Raw genomic sequence first — 20,814 nt, 5'->3', positions numbered from 1 at the left:
CTTTCCGAGAATTTGTTAACTCAATTCCAACTTCTCAATCCCGAGAAGAATAATCCTCCTAAAAATCAATTTAGGTGTATGTCCTTGTGCATAACCTTGTGCTATTAGTCCTGAGGATATTAAACCTCTTCTGTCCTCCCGCATAGGACATGTCGAGAGCATTAAGCTCATGTGAATCTTCCTGTGTGGCAGACAAAGTGTGCCATCTTACCAAAGTAAGTTCTTATTCCGAAGCCTTTGCTTTGGGTAGGCCAATTGTTCTGATCCAAAGTTTCCTTATCTGAGACTCTGTTAACTTGATTCCGTCTTCTCAAATTCGAGAAGAATAATCTTCCTAGAAACCAATCTAGGTATCTGTCCTTGCGCATAATCGTGCGTTGTTAGTCCAGAGGGTATTAAACCTCTTGTGTCCTCCCACATAGGGAATGTCCAAATCATAGAGCATTAAGCTCGATGTCTTTCTTTCACAAACAAAGTTTGCGATCATCGCAAAGAAGGTTCTATGTTCTGGGCTGTCGCTCAACGTAGGCGGACGGTTCCAATCCAAAGATTCTTTGTGACGGCGGCACTTCCTTCCAATCTTTTTCCTCTTGTGAGTTATTACCACCAGCAGTGTTTTCCCGATGCCCATTAGCGTCTCTTCCTTAGAAAATCATAAAAAAATGATTCACCTTGCGAGCATCAATGACGTCTTGCAAAATCTCAAGCAAATAGAATTCTAGCCATAGCATTTTCTGAATGTATGTTCAAACCCGGTTCACAATAGAGCGAACCCTCTTTGATTCTTACATTTTGAAACGGTTGGCGAACTGTATTCTTACGAACATAATAGTTCGAATTTATTCCAGCAGCGTGTAAGTGCTACTTGACCTGCTCATGGAGAAACATACACCGCAACCAAAAGTTGCTACTGTAATGGTAAAAGCACATAGCGTACTCAATGATCAACGACCATCAAAACCTCTTCTCCGTAGAGAAACTCAAATTCCTTCGACCGAACACATCTCAAATAGAGATTCTTGTGTCGGAATATCCTTGTGCGCAAAAAGGCGCTCGAGAGAGTATAACAAACTCTCATCCAGTTCCTTGGCATAGGTTTGCATCTTCGTGTGTTTTCCATGTACTCAAAAGTGTACATAATTCTTAAGCTGTGTTAAAAGTTTCGGTGAACCTGGGAAATTACCTTTCCTTCGTAAGATCCTTAGAGCGAAGACGCTCAACTTGATGATCCCTTGGCTCGATCTTAGAGCAAAACCCGCTCATCAAATAATCTAGGATTTTAGTCCTTGGATTCCTCAAGCACAGGCCGTAGTCGTCGCTTGTTCCTTCCCTCGTAAAGAGAGTGTTCATTCACTTGTGCAAAAAGCACTACCATATCTTCCCTTACCGGGTAGGGGGTGTGGGCTTTAAGAGTATTCAAGCTTAATGAAAGCTTTTCTTTGCTGGAAAGCTCAGAATGGTTCCTTCCTAATTTTCTACCCACAATAGCAAGTAATTTGTTGGAGAACTACCGTATACCAGATCAATCATGGACCTTCCGGATGGTTAAGCAAAGCAGTTCATCGTATAAAACAATGTTCTGACTCAACCTTACTCTCATAAACACTCGAGAGTGATTGTCTTGGTTAGACACGTGCATATCTCGTGCATAAAAGCAATACGCAGTTGATGAGTTCCTCAAAGATTTAACTTTTATCAAAGACCTGCCCTCTCACTTAGAGTTTGAGGGTCTTCTATTCAAGAATTCAGGAGTTAGATTGAATTCCCTTACTCCAAACTTTCTGTGTTCAATGGTTCTCGTCCCACTACGGGGATTGGATTCTATGTACACTAAGGTGTACACTTTCAGCTTTTATTGTTGACTCTACCATTTGCTGCAAAGTATCTTGCAGATGCGTCTACAAAATTCGGGCAAAAGTCCTTTGTTGAATTTCTTCATCTTTCGTTGCTCAAAGAGGGTCGAGAGTGGAGCTACCTTGGCAAGAGTGAACCACTACTTGCTTTGACTCACTCGTGTTCCTATTGGGCAATCCGATCCCAATCTTCTTGGATGCCTTCCTCAAAGCGTAGAGGAAAAAAGTTTGTCGAAAAATTCAGCCTTGAATTGAATCCAAGTCTTGTTGTAAGTTCCTTGCAGAGCTTTGGTATACCACCAAGTACTTGCAATCCCCCTTGAGGTGTTTGGTCACATGCCTCATCTTCGACGCTTCTCAGAAATTGTCGTTTGCAAAGGCAACTTCATACCGTCGAATGAAAGCGGTAGCTTTTGGGACATCTTCCCTTCTGTCAAAAGTATCAAACTTGACCGGAGTGTTCTGAGGTCTAAAGACCTTCTTCATACCCTTCCCAAAATGACGGGATTTCTTGGCTATGGTTCTCGATTGATGTTCATGGATATTTTCTGGGTTCGGAAGTATCTTGAGCATTTTGCTCGTCAGATTCTCTAGGTTCTTGAGCATCATGCTCTTGTCACCTTCGCAAAGAATCCCAAGTCTCGTGTCGACTTCTTGCAAAGAGGAAAATTTTCCCAACTCTGCGAGCTTTTTCTGCAGGGCTTAGGGTTCCGCCTGCTTACTTCTCTCTTGGCTTGTCATGGGTTCTTTCCGTATCTTCCTAGAGTCGTCCTCCTTTATAGAGAAAGAGAGGAGACCATGCTCTGATACCATTGTCACAAACGGGAGCGCATAACAATATAAAATATACTCGGATAAATAGAATTTATCACTTAATACTGAAGCCAAAGGATATAGAGAGAAATAGATAGATAGATAGAGAGAGAGAGAGAGAGAGAGAGAGAGAGAGAGAGAGAGAGAGAGAGAGAGAGAGAGAAGATCGACACAGTACTGGGGACCAAAAGATGGGCTGGTCCGCCCCCTTAAAGAGAATCCTATATTAGGGAGAATCTTTTTACAAGCACAAGAACCGGAGAAAACCCCTCCGTTCTAAATCTCTGACTCGATGGTCGTTCCTTCCTGTAAGGGAAATCCAAGAGACGAGCTCTCAATCCTCTTTACGTCTTTACTCGGAGTCGAGACTCCGCAAACAATTTCCGAATTCCGTTCCCGGAATCCTCAAGCGTAGGCCAAAGCCCTCTCGCTTCTCCTTCGCGATGAAGTACCTGCAAACACACACACAAACACGCGACAACAATTTGTATGGAGAATCCACAATAGATACCTGTCCCTCTTGCGCGGGAAAAGCGACTTCCGTGCTTTGTAGTCTTGCGATCTCTTACGTTATCTGGCGGCACAGTCTTCTCTTGCTGACTTTGGTAACCCCTTTTCAGTGAGGGCATGTGGTGCTTTTATAGCTCCTTGACCACGGCACGAATAGCTGCTTGCGTAGAGATTGCGGTTTTTTTTTTTCAATTTTTTTTTCAAATTTTTTCTTTTCTGTTCTACCCGAAATAGGGAGAGAGAATTCGCTGGCTGGTTTTGTTGCTTTATTTTCTAAGTGGCTGCCCACTTATTAAGTGTTAAAATTGGTCTGAACCTGCCCAAAAACTCAATAAAACCTTAAAAGTTTAAAACAATGCTTTTCACAACACTTCCCAGGCGTCCCCGGATGCAACCACATGCACAAATGCAATGCAGACATAGAACCCATCTTTATTCTTGTGCTTGCATCTTTACGCTTATTCCTCTTTCCAGTTCGGATTTCCTCTCGACTATGGATATCCCCTTTCCGATGCATCCGTCACCCACCTTGTGACGCATCAGGATTACCCATCACCTAGTCCTTTCCTACCGAACTTACGGTACAATCCCCTTCACGATGCTCTATGTCACCCATCCTATGACGCATCAGAGATGTCCGTTCCCGGATGGTCAGATACTTCTTACTGATGCTTCTTGTCACCCATCCGTTGTGATGCATCAGAAGTACCCATTCCTGGTGGCCTTACAGATATTCCCTTTCACAGTGTTCCCGTCATTACTTTGAATGACGCACTAGGGATACTCTGTACTCGGATGTCGCCAGTGAGAAAAACCCTCTCACTTAAAATTCCAATAATTCATTTAGAATTATTTTTCTTTGGTGTACCAAGCGAGAAAACCCTCTCACTTATAAATCCAATAATTAATTTAGAATTTTTTTTATATCAGATAAAGCCAATTTAGCAACAGTATTCCCATCAGAATCCATTAGAATCAGTTAGGGCAATTTCATTGCATTTAGCCTATTTTCCCTATTTTTGACATTTTTCACTTATTATTTTTAAGTGACTTCCCAACAAAAGTAGGTAGGGCACTTTTGCTAAGTTAATATATAAGCAAACCCAAGTTAGGACTTTCTGGCAGATGAGGCAGCAGGAGCTCCCGCTCAACAGGCACCTTCCTAGCAAGAACCCCTCAAGCACCTTCCCGCTAGCATCTCCTTCACCCTAGCGTTTTCTTCATCGCCAAGACCTCAACTCAGCCTAGCGTTTTCAGTTTGGCATCGCCCACAATCACCCTAGCCTGGCGTTTTGCAGATTTGCTTCATCGCCATGATCCTAGCTTGCTAGCGTTTTTACTAACGCTACCATCAGCCCCTAGCGTTTCTATTTTCAGCCCATTTGGCCGCAGATAGGCAGCGTTTTCAGCATGCAAGAATAGAAGCAGATTCAGCCATAAGGACTTGCAAAAGAACCTCATTGTCAGCGCACAAAAACGCAGCCAAAACAGTCATTTTCAGCCACCGAAAACAGTCCCATATTTCAGCCCCTAGCGTTTTTGGACAGCAGTAGAAAGACCACAGATTTCAGCCCTAAAGTCGTCGTCGTCATCCCATCGTCGTCACCGGCATAGTCCCAAGTTGCATCAGTCCATTGCATAGTCATTGTACCACTTTGTGCAATCATAAGTAGACCACTCTCGCCGACGAGAGTGGGGCCTTCGGAGGAGGGTTTTACAACGACTCTGGTGTCGTATATCTCTTCTCTCTCTATCTCTCAGTCTCATACACTTGCCAGCACAGTGTCCATTCACTTTGTTTGTGATCATAGCATTCTCTCATTAAGAACGGAAGGCTCTACCTTCCATAAGAACAAAAGGAACCTTGAGCACGGTTCGGAGCACTCATCTTGAGCAAAGCGCAAACAATCATTCCGCTGCACCTAACATTGGTATCAGAGCTTTGGCAGTGTTCTGTATCACTCAAGGAAAGAACCACAAGAATCACAAGAGTTTTTTTGCTTGTTGCGGTCGCAGGAATCCAAGTTCACTTGGGCGTGTCGATTCCTAATCGTGTTTTTGAAGAGTGACAGGAATCCTAGGAAAGAAGGGCTTGTCCAGCCTCCCCTTGTGTCTCTTTTCACTCATTGAGAGCGGACTGTGCACTTAGCGGCTGGCCAATCGACGTGAGGTGGGAAAAAGCAACCTTGGTGTGAGCGCAAGGCCGCCAAGGGGTGCGTCCGCAGAAAAGAGTAGAACTCGGGTGAAGAGAAGATCCTTCTCAAACACGGTTTGCAAGCGAAAGAAAACCTCAAGAACCAAGACCCAAGTTCCTCGTGAACTTAAGAACCCAAGACCCGCAAGAATCCAAGTTCCTCGTGAACTTAAGAACCCACAAGAACCCACAAGAACCCACGATTGCAGAATGGTCATCACTCGAAGTGGAATGGATACTTCGCTTGGAGGTGATGAGCATGAGAGAGGCGAAGAAGAATTTTCCTCACCAGGAGGTTTTTCCGTCCCTTCCCCATCCACGACAAAGATTGCACTAACTCCTATGGAGGAGTTGAAGCAGTTGTTTATGGACAGGAAGTTCGACTACGAAGAAAGAATGGCAGCCATAGATCGTGGATACGATGCAAAAATGGAAGCCATGAAGCGTCGGTACGACTTGGAAGAAAAAGAAAGTGAAGCCAAATTTGATCGAGAGAACAAAGCAAGACAAGCAGAATTTGATCGCGAGAACAAAGCCCTCCAAGAAAAGAGCGACCAACACATGAAAGAGTTCTTGCGACTTTTTTCTCAAGTGCGCAAGAGATTCGGGAAAAGGAGACGCTCTCAATCTCTTCTTCTCCAAAGCATGATACACAGGATTTGCATGATTGTGTGAAGCATGATGATGATGACTTGCATGATGATTTGAATGACAATAATAAGCATGATGATTTGGATGATAATGATGAGCATGATGATTTGCATGATCAAGATGTGATTTCTCACGAGCATGATGATTTGCATGAAGATGACGTGATTGTTTACAAGGATGATGTGTTAGTGGATGCTTTTTCTAGCAAAGCTAACCTCGTTGCAGATTTGATCAATCACGAAGGATCGATCTTGGCTCTCGAGTCGAGGTCCAAAGAACCCCCTCAGGACCAAAGAAAGTTCCTCATCAGCCTCTCTAGCTGGTTGAAACAGGAGCTCGAGAAGATCCAGCAAGACGTGATGTACCACATAGTAGCCAACAACACCTGGTTGGCGACTACAACTCTACCTGCCAAAGATAGCCGTGCCGAACTCTAGTGCAACAACTTCCTCCAAACGGACAGGAGGAGGGGAGCAGTCTGCTGCCTAGGGAACAAGTTCAGGCCAACCCGACAACCCAAGTAACGAAGTGCAGTCCTTGGGAGAATCCATCGAAAACCCTCACTTGGTGACCAATCAGGCGTAGGAGCACTGCCAAGCGAGAAAGCTACTGTCTTCCTCCAATTGATCAGTGCGTTTGATGCACAATAGAAAACCTCAAGAGCCTGCTCACACCTGTGCAGATTGGCCTCCTGGCCGTCCAAGTATAAGGCTGAGTCGTGAGCAAACTCAGTGCCTAGAAGCTCATAAGACTAGAGACCCTCTAGTCAATACAAAGGTACAAAATAATGAGGGATGCAAGAAACTTAAGCTACTAGAAAGGGGATATTCTTCCAGCTCAAAGTAAATCCAGCATCGGTCGGTGTCGGATCTCCTTGATTTCCTCCATGGTCAAAAACCTGATTGGGTATCGTGCATGGTGCGCCAAAATAATCCGAATCCTCTTCGTCTATGCCAGGATGCCCTCCTCTATTATCGTGGACGCTTGGATCTCCCTAGGTCCATCGCACGGTCAATCAGTGTGCCTCTAGTTGAGGTGGGATCCAAAGTCTGCTGCCAAACCTGTCTGTCTAGTTGTCTAATGCTAATGGATAGCCTGAAATAGTCCGTAACCTGCTGCTTAGTTTGTCTCCTCGTTGCCTCAACAAGCGATCTCTATGTGTCCTCAACTCAAGAGAGTGCGCGCGCGCAAGCAAGAGAGAGAGAGAGAGAGAGAGAGAGAGAGAGAGAGAGAGAGAGAGAGAGAGAGAGAGAGAGAGAGAGAGAGAGCTTTTTAACGTCTTTGGCCTATGAGAAGAATCAAGTATACATGTGTGTATGTCTTCTGTCTATTGGAAAAGACAAAATAGTTCAGACTGGTACAAATTAAAAGAGAGAAGGACGCTTGGTGGGTGATGAAATCTATGAGGATGGGTGGAGTACTAATACTAGGGATATATGCATGTCTATATGATGAGGGTAGTACAACCATGCAAATGAATCAATCTAGCTAGCTCCATCCTGTGCTAATGGGAGGGGGGGGGTGTAGCTCTTTGAAAGAAATGTGTAAGCTGTGACTGTCTCCCCCCCCCCCCCCCCCCCCCCCCCCCCCCCCCCAGGGTCTCTGTAGGTGGTTGTTCCGTGTGCCTCTGTATCTCTAGCAAGTAGCGCCCCAGTTGTCTCTGATCTCGAGAGTGCATGATATCTCGGAAGGTAGAGTGCCCTCTGAATAGGGGTTCTATCGGCCTCTGATATCCGCATAAGCTCTACATTTGTAAACTCCTGGCTCTCCACTTCCTCTGTGCATACTCTACACACTCTCTTCTCCATGGGAATGTGATGAGCTCGTTCCACCTCGATCTCTAGTCTGTGTGATGACACTCTGAGCTGACATTTGCCACCCGTGAGCTGTGTGGCATGTAGGTGTCCATATAGCATGGTTGTTGTATGAACCCATCCTCCAGTATGGTAAGAAAATGGTCTCTGTAGTATGACATCTTCCGCCGGAGGGGGGATGCGATCCAAGTCTGTCTGATATAGAGCTACCAAAGATCCTATCGGATCAATATATTCCTCTCACTACGTGAGAGCTGAAGCTGGGGGAAGTCGGGGTCGTACTGGAAAGGTGACAAGCTTTCCAGGTCAAGGCCGTGTGTTCCGAACTATGCTCTAATGTGTGTGCGCTATGCTCTGTCGTATCTGGTCTCTGATATCTGTATAACTGACTCAAATGCTCGTTGTGTGAGTCTGTCGGTTAGGAGCTCTCGCACTCTTTGGATGAAGCAGACCGTCTGGAAGAGTGCCTCCACTACCATGGGGGGGTTGGCAAGCTCTGCTTGATGATGTTCGGCGGCACTGTGTGCTTGCCTCGAAAAAGACGAGAGGTCATATAGATCTGTGGTCTCTCAATCCGTGCCCATTGGCTATCTGTCAATCCGGGTGTCCACATTGCTGTTGCATACATTAGGGCTAGAGTGAGTAATCTGTCGAATAGCCACCCCTTCGTGTGAGGCTCTTGAAAGTGTGCCTGATGGCATCTTCGCTCTAGCATGGCCAATGCTACATATCCTCTGGTGAGTTGTCAGTGGCGGCCTATGCCATGAAGAAGGCCCCATATAGCTTGGACATTGTATGACCAATCATGATAGTCTTGTAATTCCCTAGGTCAAAAGTGTCTCCAATCTTGTGGATCGGCACAATGGTGTGCTTGGTCCACTCCTTTGGGAAGCCCTCCCCTAAAGCCCGGTTGAATGCATGTGCAATCAATGGGGCTATCGTGACGGTTGCATAAATGAGGTGCTCACTTTGCAAACTTCTATGGTCTAATGATCGGCGGTGTTGTAGTTGGTGGATGGCCTTCCTGACCTGCTCCGCTGTGAAGGAGGAGGAGTTCATGGGTCGAGGCCCGGGAGGTTGTGGAATTGGAGGCTGGTTCGGCACCTCATAGAGTTTCTCTGCGTAGTCGTGCCATACATATGAATCCTCAATGGGGGTAGTCGGTCGTGGCTCTTGGAGGGTGCGCCAATGCTCATGAAGAGGTGATATAGCTCTAGCTTCTGTGCCTCCTTGAAAGTGCATGGGCTCCTGGAGGGTGTGCCACGTTGTGGCATTGTCCATGCTCATGAAGAGGTGATATAGCTCTAGCTTTTGTGCCTCCTTGAAAGTGCATGGGCATGTGCAAGCCCAATTCGGGTGGCTATTTCTTGTACATTATTGTAATTAATGGAAAATTAGTTTCACAAAAAAAAGGTGTGTGTGTGTGCATGCGCGCACATGTACATACATGCGTGCCTACCTGTGCATGATGTATGTGGGCTATGTGCTTCTACACATCTAGGTATAGAGAGAGAGAGAGAGAGAGAGAGAGAGAGAGAGAGAGAGAGAGAGAGAGAGAGAGAGAGAGAGAGAGAGAGAATTTTAACGTCGTAGGAAACTATCCCAAGAGGACCTTAAAGATCTATCCGACGAGAGAAATGAAATGAAATGTTATATTAACGTCTTCAAAAGGTCAAAATGACGTATGAGACCAATCTGTTACAAAATGATACCATGTCTAAGTACAAAAGAACTAGAACAAAGATACTACTACTAGAATCCATCCTCATATGCACTCTGGATGTCGAGAGAGTATGGCTCGAATCCTCTGCTGTAGTCTTCGTCCATGCTGTGTAGCCCCTCTCCTCAATCGTGGCCGTCTGGATCTCCGTAGCTCCAGTGCTCGGTCGATGAGAGTGCCGGTAGTGGTCGAATGAGTGTGGGCCGAGCTTTGTAGTGATGGCTGCTCCTCTGGCTGTCCCATATCTAGTGAAAGAAAATCTGTAATCTGTCTCTTGGATTGTCTCTCTCTATCTCTCCCAGTAAAGTGTCTCTATATCTGTGTAACTCAACTTTCAAGTAGATATAGGCCAAGACATCTCTGATCCTCATAACTCATGACCCTAGAGAAAGGACCGAAACCCGCTCTGAATAAGTAGTGGAAACGGATCCGTATCTCATAGTACACTGTGCAATGACATATGTAATGTAGCTCTGTCTCTGGCTCTAGCTGGCATGAGCGGCATATCCTGTTGTCTGCTGGTATCCCTCTGAATCTACCAGTCTCAATCTCGAGCTGATGTGAGGATGTGCGTATTTGACCAATGGCACAGCGCAAACCATGAGACATAAGTGTGTCCATGTATCTGGGTCGAATCACAAACCCATCTTGTGTGAGGTGGAGAAGATGCCCTCTATAGAAAGCCATCTTCGTGCTCAACTCCTGTGGCGGCTCTACCCATGTCCTCATGGTATCCAACTGGATCAGGTCTTGACGAATGAGTCTAGTAATCTCCACCCGTGTAAGAGACATCGAGGGTGCGTGAAGAGAGTACTGGAAAGGGGGCAGCCTGTGCATGGTGAAGCCATGCGTCTAAAACCATGATGTCATCTGTGCATACGGTATACCAGCATGAAGTGTCCCCTTGAAGAGCTAACTGTCTGGAAGACTCAAGGGCCAGCCTAGCATATCTGTCTCTAGTAGTATCCCACAAGCTGTGCACAAAGGAGACTGATCTGGTAAGCGCCTCAATCTCCGTAGGAGGGGCATCTAGCTCTGCTCGAATGATAGCGTGGGGTACGGAGGCCTTGGATATGATCATCGAGAGATTATAGATACCAAGGGTCTCTCCATACGTCTCCAACCATCCTGGCCTACAAAAGGTCCCTATATCTAAGTATCAAGAGCCATAACTTTGTCCGAGGTTCCTGGAACTGAACTTGCAAACACACCCTCTCCATGCCTCCCTAGGCCGCAAAAGCTCTAGTCAGTCTAGTCTCTGCTGATCTCCCCAAAGAAAACCTTGGCCCAGTGAAGACAACCCCAAGGTAAGCGTATGCATCTGTATACTCTACAATCTCCTGACCATATGTGAAAGTTGGTGCTGATCTCCTGATCCACTGTGGTGTGGTGTTAAACACCATAACCTTGGTTTTACCAAGGTTTACAAACAATCCACTATCCTTTGCAAAACTGTGTTATGCATCCAACTGTCGCTGCATACCCTCTGGTGAGTCAGAGATCAACACAATATCATCAGCATATAACAACAATGGGATCCACGTCCCTGCAAGCTGGGCACCTCTATCACCCTCTCTATCAATGTAATTAGACACCTCATCAACATACATACCAAATAGAGTAGGAGACAATGGGCAACCTTGTTTCACCCCAATGGTAGAGTGAACTGCTGAATCACATATCCCCTCCGGAGTGTGCGTACATTCCCATCACTGATCTGTATAGAGCCATAATCCCCCAAATCAACACTATGGGCATCCCCATCTCCTGCAGTCTGCGCATCAATCGAGCTCTCGGTACTATGTCAAATGCTTTGCGAAAATCCACAAAGCTACAATAAATCCATCTCCCATGTGACATGCCCTCCTCAATGATGGCTCTGAGTGTCAGAATATGATCAAGAGTGGAGAAACCCCTCCTGGAACCGGCCTGGCCCTTTGCTGGTACACCCTCACCCTCTGCTTAATTACTCAACTGCTGCTCAAGAATGGATCATACAACCGTGCCAATGTGTGCCCAACCATAATAGTGCGGTAATTCCTAGGCTCTATAGGATCACATGCTTTAAAGATAGGCACAATAGTAGACAACCTCACACATGGCACGATTGAACAACACTGCAAGAACCTTTACCAGCATATCTCTAGCATGTGTAAAGTGCTATGCTACTAGACCATCATGATCATATGCCTTGCTGGTCCTCATCCTGTCAATGGCTCTCTTTACCATCTTAGTGGTAAAGAAGGTGCTGGTAGGTGGGCATGGCTCTGTAGGATCTAGAAGGGGGTCTTGTCTAGGAACCGTATATAACGATGAGGCATACAAGCCCCACACATCAGGACAAGTAATCACTGGGAGAGGGGAGTGCTCATGAAAGACTTGCCATGCCTCTGCTGAGTCTCTACTCAAGAACAACTGATACAAGTCTCGCTCCATCAGGGCCAAGTAAGCTCGTTTCTTCTGTCGCACAAGGCGTCGGAAAGCAATCGGAGATTGTTTGTAAGTGACGACTCCTAAAAGAAGATCCCTCTAAAGCTGGGCTCTCATCTCTCTGCACTCCTCATCATACCAACTATTTTGGGGCATGCTCCTAGAATATCGCCTCCGACCTGGCTGAGTGTGTGGGTATGCCTCTGATGCTGCACCATGCAGTGTCTCAATAAGTAAAGTGGTGCACTCCTCCACTGAGAGGCCAAGACCAGCTGTGCATAGACAGCTATAAATCTCCTCTGTATAAACCGTGTCAGTCTCTGGTGTAAATGTATAACGAGTATGTGACTGGCCTCCTGATGTCTGGGTTGTACTATACTGAAATGAAACAGACAATGTCAAAAGTGCACGATTCACTGCTACGTCCACTGGTCTGGCTCTCACTAAGTAATCCTGAATACAAGGAATAAAGCTCAGCTGAGATCTTCACCGAGGAAAATACTTGTCTTCTTGAGAGTAGGCCTCTTCCTCAAGAATACTTGTCTTCTTGAGAGTAGGCCTCTTTCTCTTCCAAAGAGGGGAAGCGTAGTATGAGAGCTCTCCCATTTTGGAGATTCTCCCAAGCCATCACTCTTCTTGCCTACTCTCCATGCCTTTGTGTGTGAAGGCTTGTCCACCTCCATCATGGATGTGAGGCTTGTGATCTCTTTTAGTTTTTCCACATTGTTTATGTCCTTGAGGCCGGTTACCCTCACATGTAGAGCCCGCATCCTCCTCCTTTGTTCCTCTTCGAGGGTCATGTTAATAAGAGTGGGTGTACAAGGAGCTTCCTTACCTTTCCCTTTCTTGGCAACATCAATCCATTTTTCGGCCTCCTCTGCTTTCTTTTGTGTTGCGGAGATGACCGCGGCCCATGACTTCTTCTCCTCACCTTCCTTGATAACCCGTATTTCTTCTCTCATGATATTCAATTCTTCCATCATGGATGGCTGAATTTCGCCTTCTTCGAGCCGCCCACTTTTTGCTTGTAGATTTCGGATGATGGAATCTTGGATGACCACTTTCTCCTCAAGCGAAGTGATCCTCCTACGCATGCCATCTCTTTCTTCAGTCCATCTTTGAAGAATAGTGCTCCTCTCCTTCCTCCACTCTTCCACTTCGTTTTTCCATTCTCTCATTTCCTTCTCTATTGCCGACATCCTCTTCCCTGTCCACATGAAAGAGGCTTTGTGGCCGGCCGGTGAGGGATGTGTCTTCTTACACGTGGGGGAAGCCGTTTGCACTTCTCCGATGCTTCCCGAGAGAGAGAGAGAGAGAGAGAGAGAGAGAGAGAGAGAGAGAGAGAGAGAGAGAGAGAGAGAGAGAGAGACTCTAAAACAACAAAATAATACAAGAAAAAAATAAAAACAGCAAGAAACACTTGTGAAACCTTTAAAAACAGCAAAACGCAGATTTGAAACACTAAAAAACAGTGGCAAAACCCTTAAAAACAACAAAAAACGGTGAGGAAACCCTATAAAACAGCAAAAAACAATGACGAAACCCTAAAAGCAACAAAAAAACAGTGACGAAATCCTAAAAACAACAAAGAAGAAGTGACAAAACCCTAAAAACAGTGAGAGACCCATATGAGAGAGAGAGAGGAGAAGAAGAAGAAGAAGAAGAAGAGAGAAGATCTAGCCGATGAGGAGTTGAACTCAAGATCTATTATTCAAGAGGGAAACGTCATAACCAATCTACCACACTTGGGTGAGAGAGAGAGAGAGAGAGAGAGAGAGAGAGAGAGAGAGAGAGAGAGAGAGAGAGAGAATCCCTAGGACTTTTTCCTCCACTCCCTCTTCTCTCTCAGTGAGTGTAAAGAGTGTGTGGTGGTGTTTGTGGGTGATTTGAACCCCTTCTGCAATATTAACTGTCTTAACCTTTTCAAAGAAATATAGCTAACAGGCATCTTGACATAAAAAAATGTGAGAAAATTGACATACATGCTATGTGAATTGTACTTAAAGGTGTGCTTATTGGCATGATGAACATGTGCACAGTATATGAGTATGTTTACATGGTGTGTCCTGAATGTACTTAATGGTAATGCCTGTGAACAGGATGAGCATGCACATGAGCATTTGTCCAAGCAATTCAAGGACCGAACTGTCAAGAGGTCTTATTTAAGCCTGGTTTGTGGAACTCCCAGTCGTAAAAGAGGGCGGGTTGATGCAGCAATAGGGCGGGATATTCGTAATCGTATTCGCATGGCTGTTGTGCCTAACTCCAGTAGCAACAAAAGGGCACGCAATGCTGTAAGTGGGTAAGAGCCCTTGTTCTAAGTGTTGTTAAGATCCACCATAGCTTTGCCATATAGGAGTCAATGGAGTGTATTTAGTTTATGTAGCCATCTTCATTTTGCTACTTGGTGGTGGTCTTGTGCTTACCTGAATGTGTTTGTGTCACATGTGATTAGATAGTCACAATCTAGTATTCGCTGAAGTTTGAAGATCATTTGATTTTTTATTTTTTTTTCCAAGAAAAAGATCCTTCTATTAGTTAATGAAAACTGCCCATAGGGCTACATCCACCTCTGCAAGAGAGGGCTACAACAAGCATGATGGGGAGACTCTCCCAATGAAAAAACAGCATATATACAATGGGGCTAGATCAAGAAATGGGAGGAGGGAAGAGCCACACAGGTGGACAGTAGTGCCATCTGAGCACCCCCTGGACCATGGTGTAGAAAGGCCCAGGGCGCCAGAGTCGAAGGAAAGCCTCGCGGCGCTCCCGCATGCGGTCGGAGCTGCCCTGTAGTCCCTCAAGCTGTCCTCTGAGAGTATGGATCAGCTCTAGCCAAAAGTCACGAACAGTCTCTGCTGGTGGCACAGGGTGAGCCTCAAAGATGCGGAGTGATGTACCACATAGGTGAGCCTTATCCCATCCATCGGGGTGCTACTGGCTCGAGAGGCGTGAGCCACTCAGCTGGAACTGACTCTGAGATGTCCTGATACATGCTCTGAACCCCTCTCATGCCCTATAGCTGGACACCCTGCACCTCCTCTGACAAACCTGTGAACTCTAGCCAGTCACCTAGAGAGCGCGCTGGACCTGCTGCCATGGGACCCCATGACACATGAGGCCTACTCCCAACCAGGTGGCCTCTCTGAGTGCTAACCATGGGGTTCCAGACGAGGGGCTGTCGTAGGCGCTCCTCCGTGCATGTCGGTTGTCTCTGCACTAGGCCACGCCGTAAGAGCTCCCAAGAGCGAAGCAAACTCACAGCGAATCGGTCCTCCAGTCTCCTGCTCAAACCAACTCGGCGCAACTCTGTAAAGATCCATCTGGTCGAAGGTTGCCAAGGGCCTCCTGACTGAGGCACCCTGGCACGAAGCCTCTGCAGCAAAAACTCTTTCCAGGGCTCCTCTCCCGGAAGAAGTCCTCTGACGACGAACTTCCCAAGAAGGGCTCTGCTCTGCTGTGCTGGATCAATGATCCCAAGCCCTCCCTGAGAACAAGGAAGTGTGATGACCGACCAAGCCACCTTGGCTCGGGCAACCTGAGTGTCGCGACCTGACCAAAGGAAGTTCCTGATCAGCCTCTCTACCTGGCTGATACAAGAACTCGAGAAGATACAGCAAGAAGTGATGTACCACATAGTTGCCAACAACACCTGGTTGGCAACTACTACTCTACCAGCCAGCGAAAGTCGTGCTGAGCTCCAGTGGAACAGCTTTCTCCTCATGGACAGGAGAAGAGGAGCAATTTGCTGCTCGGGGGACAAATCCAAACCAACCTGACAACCCAAGTATTGAACTGCAGTCCCTGGGGGAATCCACCTGAAACCCTCTCCTGGCATCCACTCTGGCATAGGAGCACTGCCAACCGAGAAAGCCACTGTCTTTCTCCAGTTGATCAATGCGCCCGATGCACAGCAGAAGGTCTCAAGAGCCTGCCCACACCTGTGTAAATTGGCATCCTGGCCCTCTAAGTACAAGGCTGAGTCGTCGGCAAACTCAGCGTCCAGAAGCTCATCTCCCCGTATCGGGAGTGCTAAGCCCCTCAAACCAACCTGCTGTGACACCAAAAATCTGCTCATCGCCTCCGCATAGAACAGAAAGAGAAAGGGGGCAAGAGGACAACCCTGTCTGACCGATCGTGTGAGCATGAAGCGCTCTCCTCTACCTCCTGCCAAAAGCACCTGACTGTGAGCCTGTCTGTACAAAGCCGACACCCCTCTGATCCAAGCATCTGAAAAGCCCATCCTGCGAAGCGTGCCCTCTAGAAAGTCCGAGTCAACTCTGTCGTATGCCTTCTCAAAATCGAGAAGAAGAATCACAAGGTCCTCCCCACGGAGACGTGCCAGGGCAGAAGCCTCCCAGAAAGTGAAGATGTTGTCAAGGATACTGCGTTCCTTGACAAAACCTGTCTGAGTCCCATGTATAAGGGCTCTCCAAAGTGGCTGAATCCTCAAACTCAGAGCCTTGGCAAGAATTTTGTAGGCTGAGTTGAGGATGGTGATGGGGCGCCACTGGTCGAATCTCATCCAAGGAGCCACCCTCCTTTGGAATGAGGTAAATCAGGCCCTCACTCATGCTATCCGGCATCACTCCTGTGTGCAGAATGTACTGAAAGGCACTACAAAGATCTGGGCCAAGCAAGTCCCAGTACTCCAAGAAGAAACTGGGAGTCAGCCCATCCTCACCTGGACAACTACCACGAGGAAGGGCCCTAAGAGCCGTGTGCAGCTCCTCAAGCTGAAGAGGTATCTCCAGCCTCTGGCGCATCTCCTCAGTCACAAGACAAGGCCTCTGCGCCCAAGCCTGCTCCCTGCATGCATCCTGTCTCTCTGACTGGGGCTCAGCCGTCAGTAGCTCACGGTAAAAGTCAGTAGCAACTGCACGCATATCCTCAGGCTCACAAGCAACTGGACCATCGGGTCTCCTCAGCTGAGTGACCTTGGCATGCGAGTGCTGAGGTCCTACTGTCTCAAAAAAAGGACCTGTCACTCTGTCACCTACCTGAGTCCACTGAGATGCCTGTCGGTGAAAGGCAAACTCATGGCGCCTCTCCTCTGTGCAAACAAGCTCCTGTCGAGCCTGCTGTAACTGCTCCTCCAACTATGGACTGTCTGGATGCTGCTCCTGCATCCTCTGTAGTGAAGCAAGGCCTTGTCTGAGACGCTGCTGCTCCTCTCTCGCTACGGCCCGTCGAGCCAAAGACTCCTGGAGAAAAAAGTGGCTAAGCTGAGCTAGGCCTAAGGCCACTCTGTCTGCCGGTAGAGCCTGGCTGTCCATGCCCTCTGTCCAAAGAGCCTCTACCCTCTCTCTGAGTGCTGTGTCCAACAAGACCCGCTCTGGGATGCGAAGCATCGTGCTCCCACTCCTCTGCCTGTCTGCCACTGTGAGGATCACTGGTGCATGGTCCGAGAAGGATGTCCTTGCGAGGATGCCCACTGATCCCCCCAAGTCACTGAAGTGGTCACTAGTGTAGAAGCGATCTATCCGCGATAGATTCACTCCTCCCACTCTGCGGTCTGATCTAGAGAAGGCAAGACTCTCTGGAGGCCTCACAAAGCCAGAATGCTGCCATGTATCCGAGACCCTCAAGGTCATACACAACCTCTCCCAAGCTGCTAACTCGACTCCATGCACAGTAGCATGGCTGCCTCCGATCCTGTCAGAAGGGTCCTCCAACATGTTGAAGTCCCCTCCTACACACCAATGGTCAACCTGTGGCAAAGACTCAACAATCTGTGACCAAAACTTTGCACGATCACTGGCCACATTGGGCGCATAGATGTTCAGGAAGCCCACAAGGCCACCCTGAACCTGCAAAGTAATCCACTGAGCCCTGCCTGGCACAATAATCCCTCTACCCACAATGGCTTGCTGCAATGAGTCCGCAATAGTCATACATACCCCACCCTGGATGCCTCCAGATCCAAAAGCAGCTGACCAAAAGGAATCATAATGTCCACGCAAAATCTGACCACAGCGCCGGATGCGGCTCTCAGACAAATGGTGCTCCTGGAGCATAAGGAGATCAATCTCTCCTCCCACAAGGCAACGCTGAAGCTCCTGCCGCAATCGGCCCCGCTGTCGTTGAAACTGGGGCCCACCTAATCCCTGCATGTTCCATGAGACGATCCTCATGGGGAGCGAGAGAGAATAGATGTTGCAGCAGCAGCAAGACGGGCTATCTTCGAGGCAGACTTGGATGGGGAGTAATCCGCATCCAAGCGTCCTCTAGATAGGCGAGCCTGTAGTGAGTGCCTGGCCCAAGCCTACGCAGAGCGAGCCGAGCGTAAAGCAACCTCCTCTGTCCAGGAGTCCTCATGTATGTATACATAGCAAGGCAAACACTGTGTATCAGCAAAAAAGTACGCCACAATGTGCCTACATCCTGCTGAGTCTGGGGGTGTCACCGCAAACTTGGCCAGTGGCCACAAAGTCTGCAGCAAATCTGTAACTCCAAGTTCTCCCATGTGGTGAGAGAACTCGAGAACCTGTGTATGCAACCATCCCACCACTGAGTCGAGGGACCACTCTGTCTCGGTCCTACCGCAGAGAGGAAAGGAGAAACCAACTGCTGAGTCCAAGGCCTCTGTCCCCCTAGCGGCGAGGAACAGAGCGTGGACCCTGAAGCAGGCTGCCTCGTGGTCTGCTGCGGAATCGCCGAGAAAGCGAGTGAATCCGTGATCGAAGAAGTCCCAGCGGCGTCAGAGGTCAATGCTCGTCAGACCACGAGGGATAGCTGCAAGGGAAGATGTCTGAATCTGCAAAGGGGGCCGCAAGAAGGGCTGACCCTCTCTCGCTAGGCGACTCGTGGCAAAAGCGCTGCCAAGAGATCTCCTAGCCGCCGGCGAGGGACCAGTCTCCTGAGTCGACTGTGGTACTGAAGTAGGAGGAGGGGGAGAAGGAGCTGGGGGGGGGGGGGGGGGGGGGGGGGGGGGGGCGGAGGAGAGGAGAAGCGGGGCGGGACGACAGAGACAAGGGGGCGAGGTGGAGAGTGGGCGGGAGCAAAGGGCGGGGGAGGGGATGAGGAGGAAGAGGGGAAATCTGAAGGTGGAGGGGCTGGCGAGGGTGAAAACGAAAGAGAAGGCTGGCGTAGGAGGCTCCTCCTGCTCAAGAGGACCAAAGCGGTTCCCCGTGGGAACCCACTGCTGCTGAGTAGGCACCTGTGGGCCACTTTGAGTGCCAAGCTGTCGCTGTGGCCCCTGGCGTCGACGACCATAGGCATGCTGCCACCCCTCCTCCGCTGGAGCCCCAGGCTCGGAGGGTGGCTCAGAATTTGTGCGCTGTGTCGCTGGCTGAGGCTGCGGCCCAGCCTTGGCAGGCTGGGGCTGAGGCTGAGGTGCAGGTCGTTGTCTTCTCCGTGGACAGGCCTTCGCTAGGTGGCCCATCTGTCTGCAAATGAAGCACTGGTTCGGGAGACCCGAGTACTCCACACTCTGCCTAAACCAACCCCCACTCACCCGAGGCAAAAGGATGACCTTCGGGAGCGTGTGGGTATCTCTGACCAAAACTCGAACTGAAGGGATGCCGGCCGCCTTGGCAGCTACAGATGCTACCGTACGAGGTGTCTCCAAAACAGTCCCGATGGCGGAGCCAATCTTGGAGAGCAGTGGAAGGTACTCCCTCCATAAACCCGGAAAGCAGACTGAGATGGGGATGTCTGCTTCCTCTACGAGCACATCCGATGTCGGGTCAAAACCGTGTCGCCATTGTCGAAAGTGGGCGCGTGATGCTCGGATAGCCAGTGGACTCATAGCTATGACCTTGGAGGCCATCTCGGAAGTCTCGAACTCGATCTGGTAGTACCCCCGTCCGAGGATCTGGACATCCAAAATCTTGCCCACCTCTGCGAGAAGGCGGGCCTGGAGAAGGTCACGCAGCTCTCCTCTGCTGGGTCAGGTGCCGAGAATCTTGCAAATGACCGAGGTCGCCTGCAGACGCTCTACCTCATCGGCTAGGCTCGCTTGCTCTGTCGGTGAGAGAGCAAGTCGAATGGTGGGCTCAGCGGTGTCGGGCGAGGGGGCTTCGGAGGAGTCCCTCTGAGGTGGAGCATGAGCCTCCATTAGTGTCTGCTGCTCTGAAGGAGAAGGGCGGACGAGAAGGCCAATGCTTGAGAGCTCGGCAAGGAGAAACCAACTGAGAATCCACTGCCAGGCAATTCAAACGAGGCCTTCGGAGGAAGGGGGGCGGGGCGGGGCGGGGGGCGTGGGGATAAGGGGCTGGAGCGGCAAGGCAGCGGGCAGCGAACAACAGGGGGGGCAGCGGGCGGGGCTGCGCGTAGGCTGGGTGTAAGCTCAGCAGCACGCGTGGACAGACAGCGCGCAACAGGGGCAGCGCGAGGGCGAGGGCGAAGGGGGGGCTATGGCACGGGGAGCAGGAGCAGGCGGGGGGGGGGAGGGGAACGCGCAGGAGCAGCAGCGAGCATTACCTCGAAGATCATTCGACTTAAACATGCAAACTGTGCTTAAACAGAACTGTGTCCAAATGCACGTGGTTGCGCGCGTGCGTGCACGTGTGTGTGTAGGGGGTAGTGTGTGTGTGTGTGTACGCCCTGTGCGCCTTCAGCTTCTGCGCAACCCGTCTGCCCTGAGTGCCCACGCACTCTCAGCCCTCAGCGCAGCAGCCTTGCCCCTTTGTAGTCGACCCTCAGTACTCTGCACTGCTCGCGCCCGCACGCGTGTGTGTGTGTGTGTGTGTGTGCGCGCGCGCGCGTGCACACAAGATCCTGCTTGCAGCAGACATACCACCTGCACAGCCGTTTTGGGGGGTTTTGGGACCAGCAACGCACAGGCTCTCAACCTGTGCCCTGCCTGCTCAAAAACTCCAAGGCACA

The 20,814-nt window shown here is 49.0% G+C and overlaps 1 protein-coding gene across 1 annotated transcript in view; it reads left to right on the top strand.

Moving 5' to 3' along the window:
• LOC147454937 (RNA pseudouridine synthase 2, chloroplastic-like) overlaps positions 1 to 20,814 on the top strand; it is a 211,898-nt gene that overhangs the window by 141,297 nt on the left and 49,787 nt on the right. Inside the window, exon 4 of the mRNA XM_086517456.1 lies at positions 14,085 to 14,287. Coding sequence (XP_086373582.1) covers positions 14,085 to 14,287 — 203 coding nt within the window. The remainder of the gene's footprint in view (positions 1 to 14,084; positions 14,288 to 20,814) is intronic.

The sequence above is a fragment of the Adiantum capillus-veneris genome, chromosome 7 (genome assembly GCF_014529385.1).
Source record: "Adiantum capillus-veneris isolate H3 chromosome 7, ASM1452938v2, whole genome shotgun sequence".
Lineage (NCBI taxonomy): Eukaryota > Viridiplantae > Streptophyta > Polypodiopsida > Polypodiales > Pteridaceae > Adiantum > Adiantum capillus-veneris.
The sequence above is the reverse complement of the archived record's forward strand: the minus strand, read 5'-3'. Positions and strand labels throughout refer to the sequence as shown.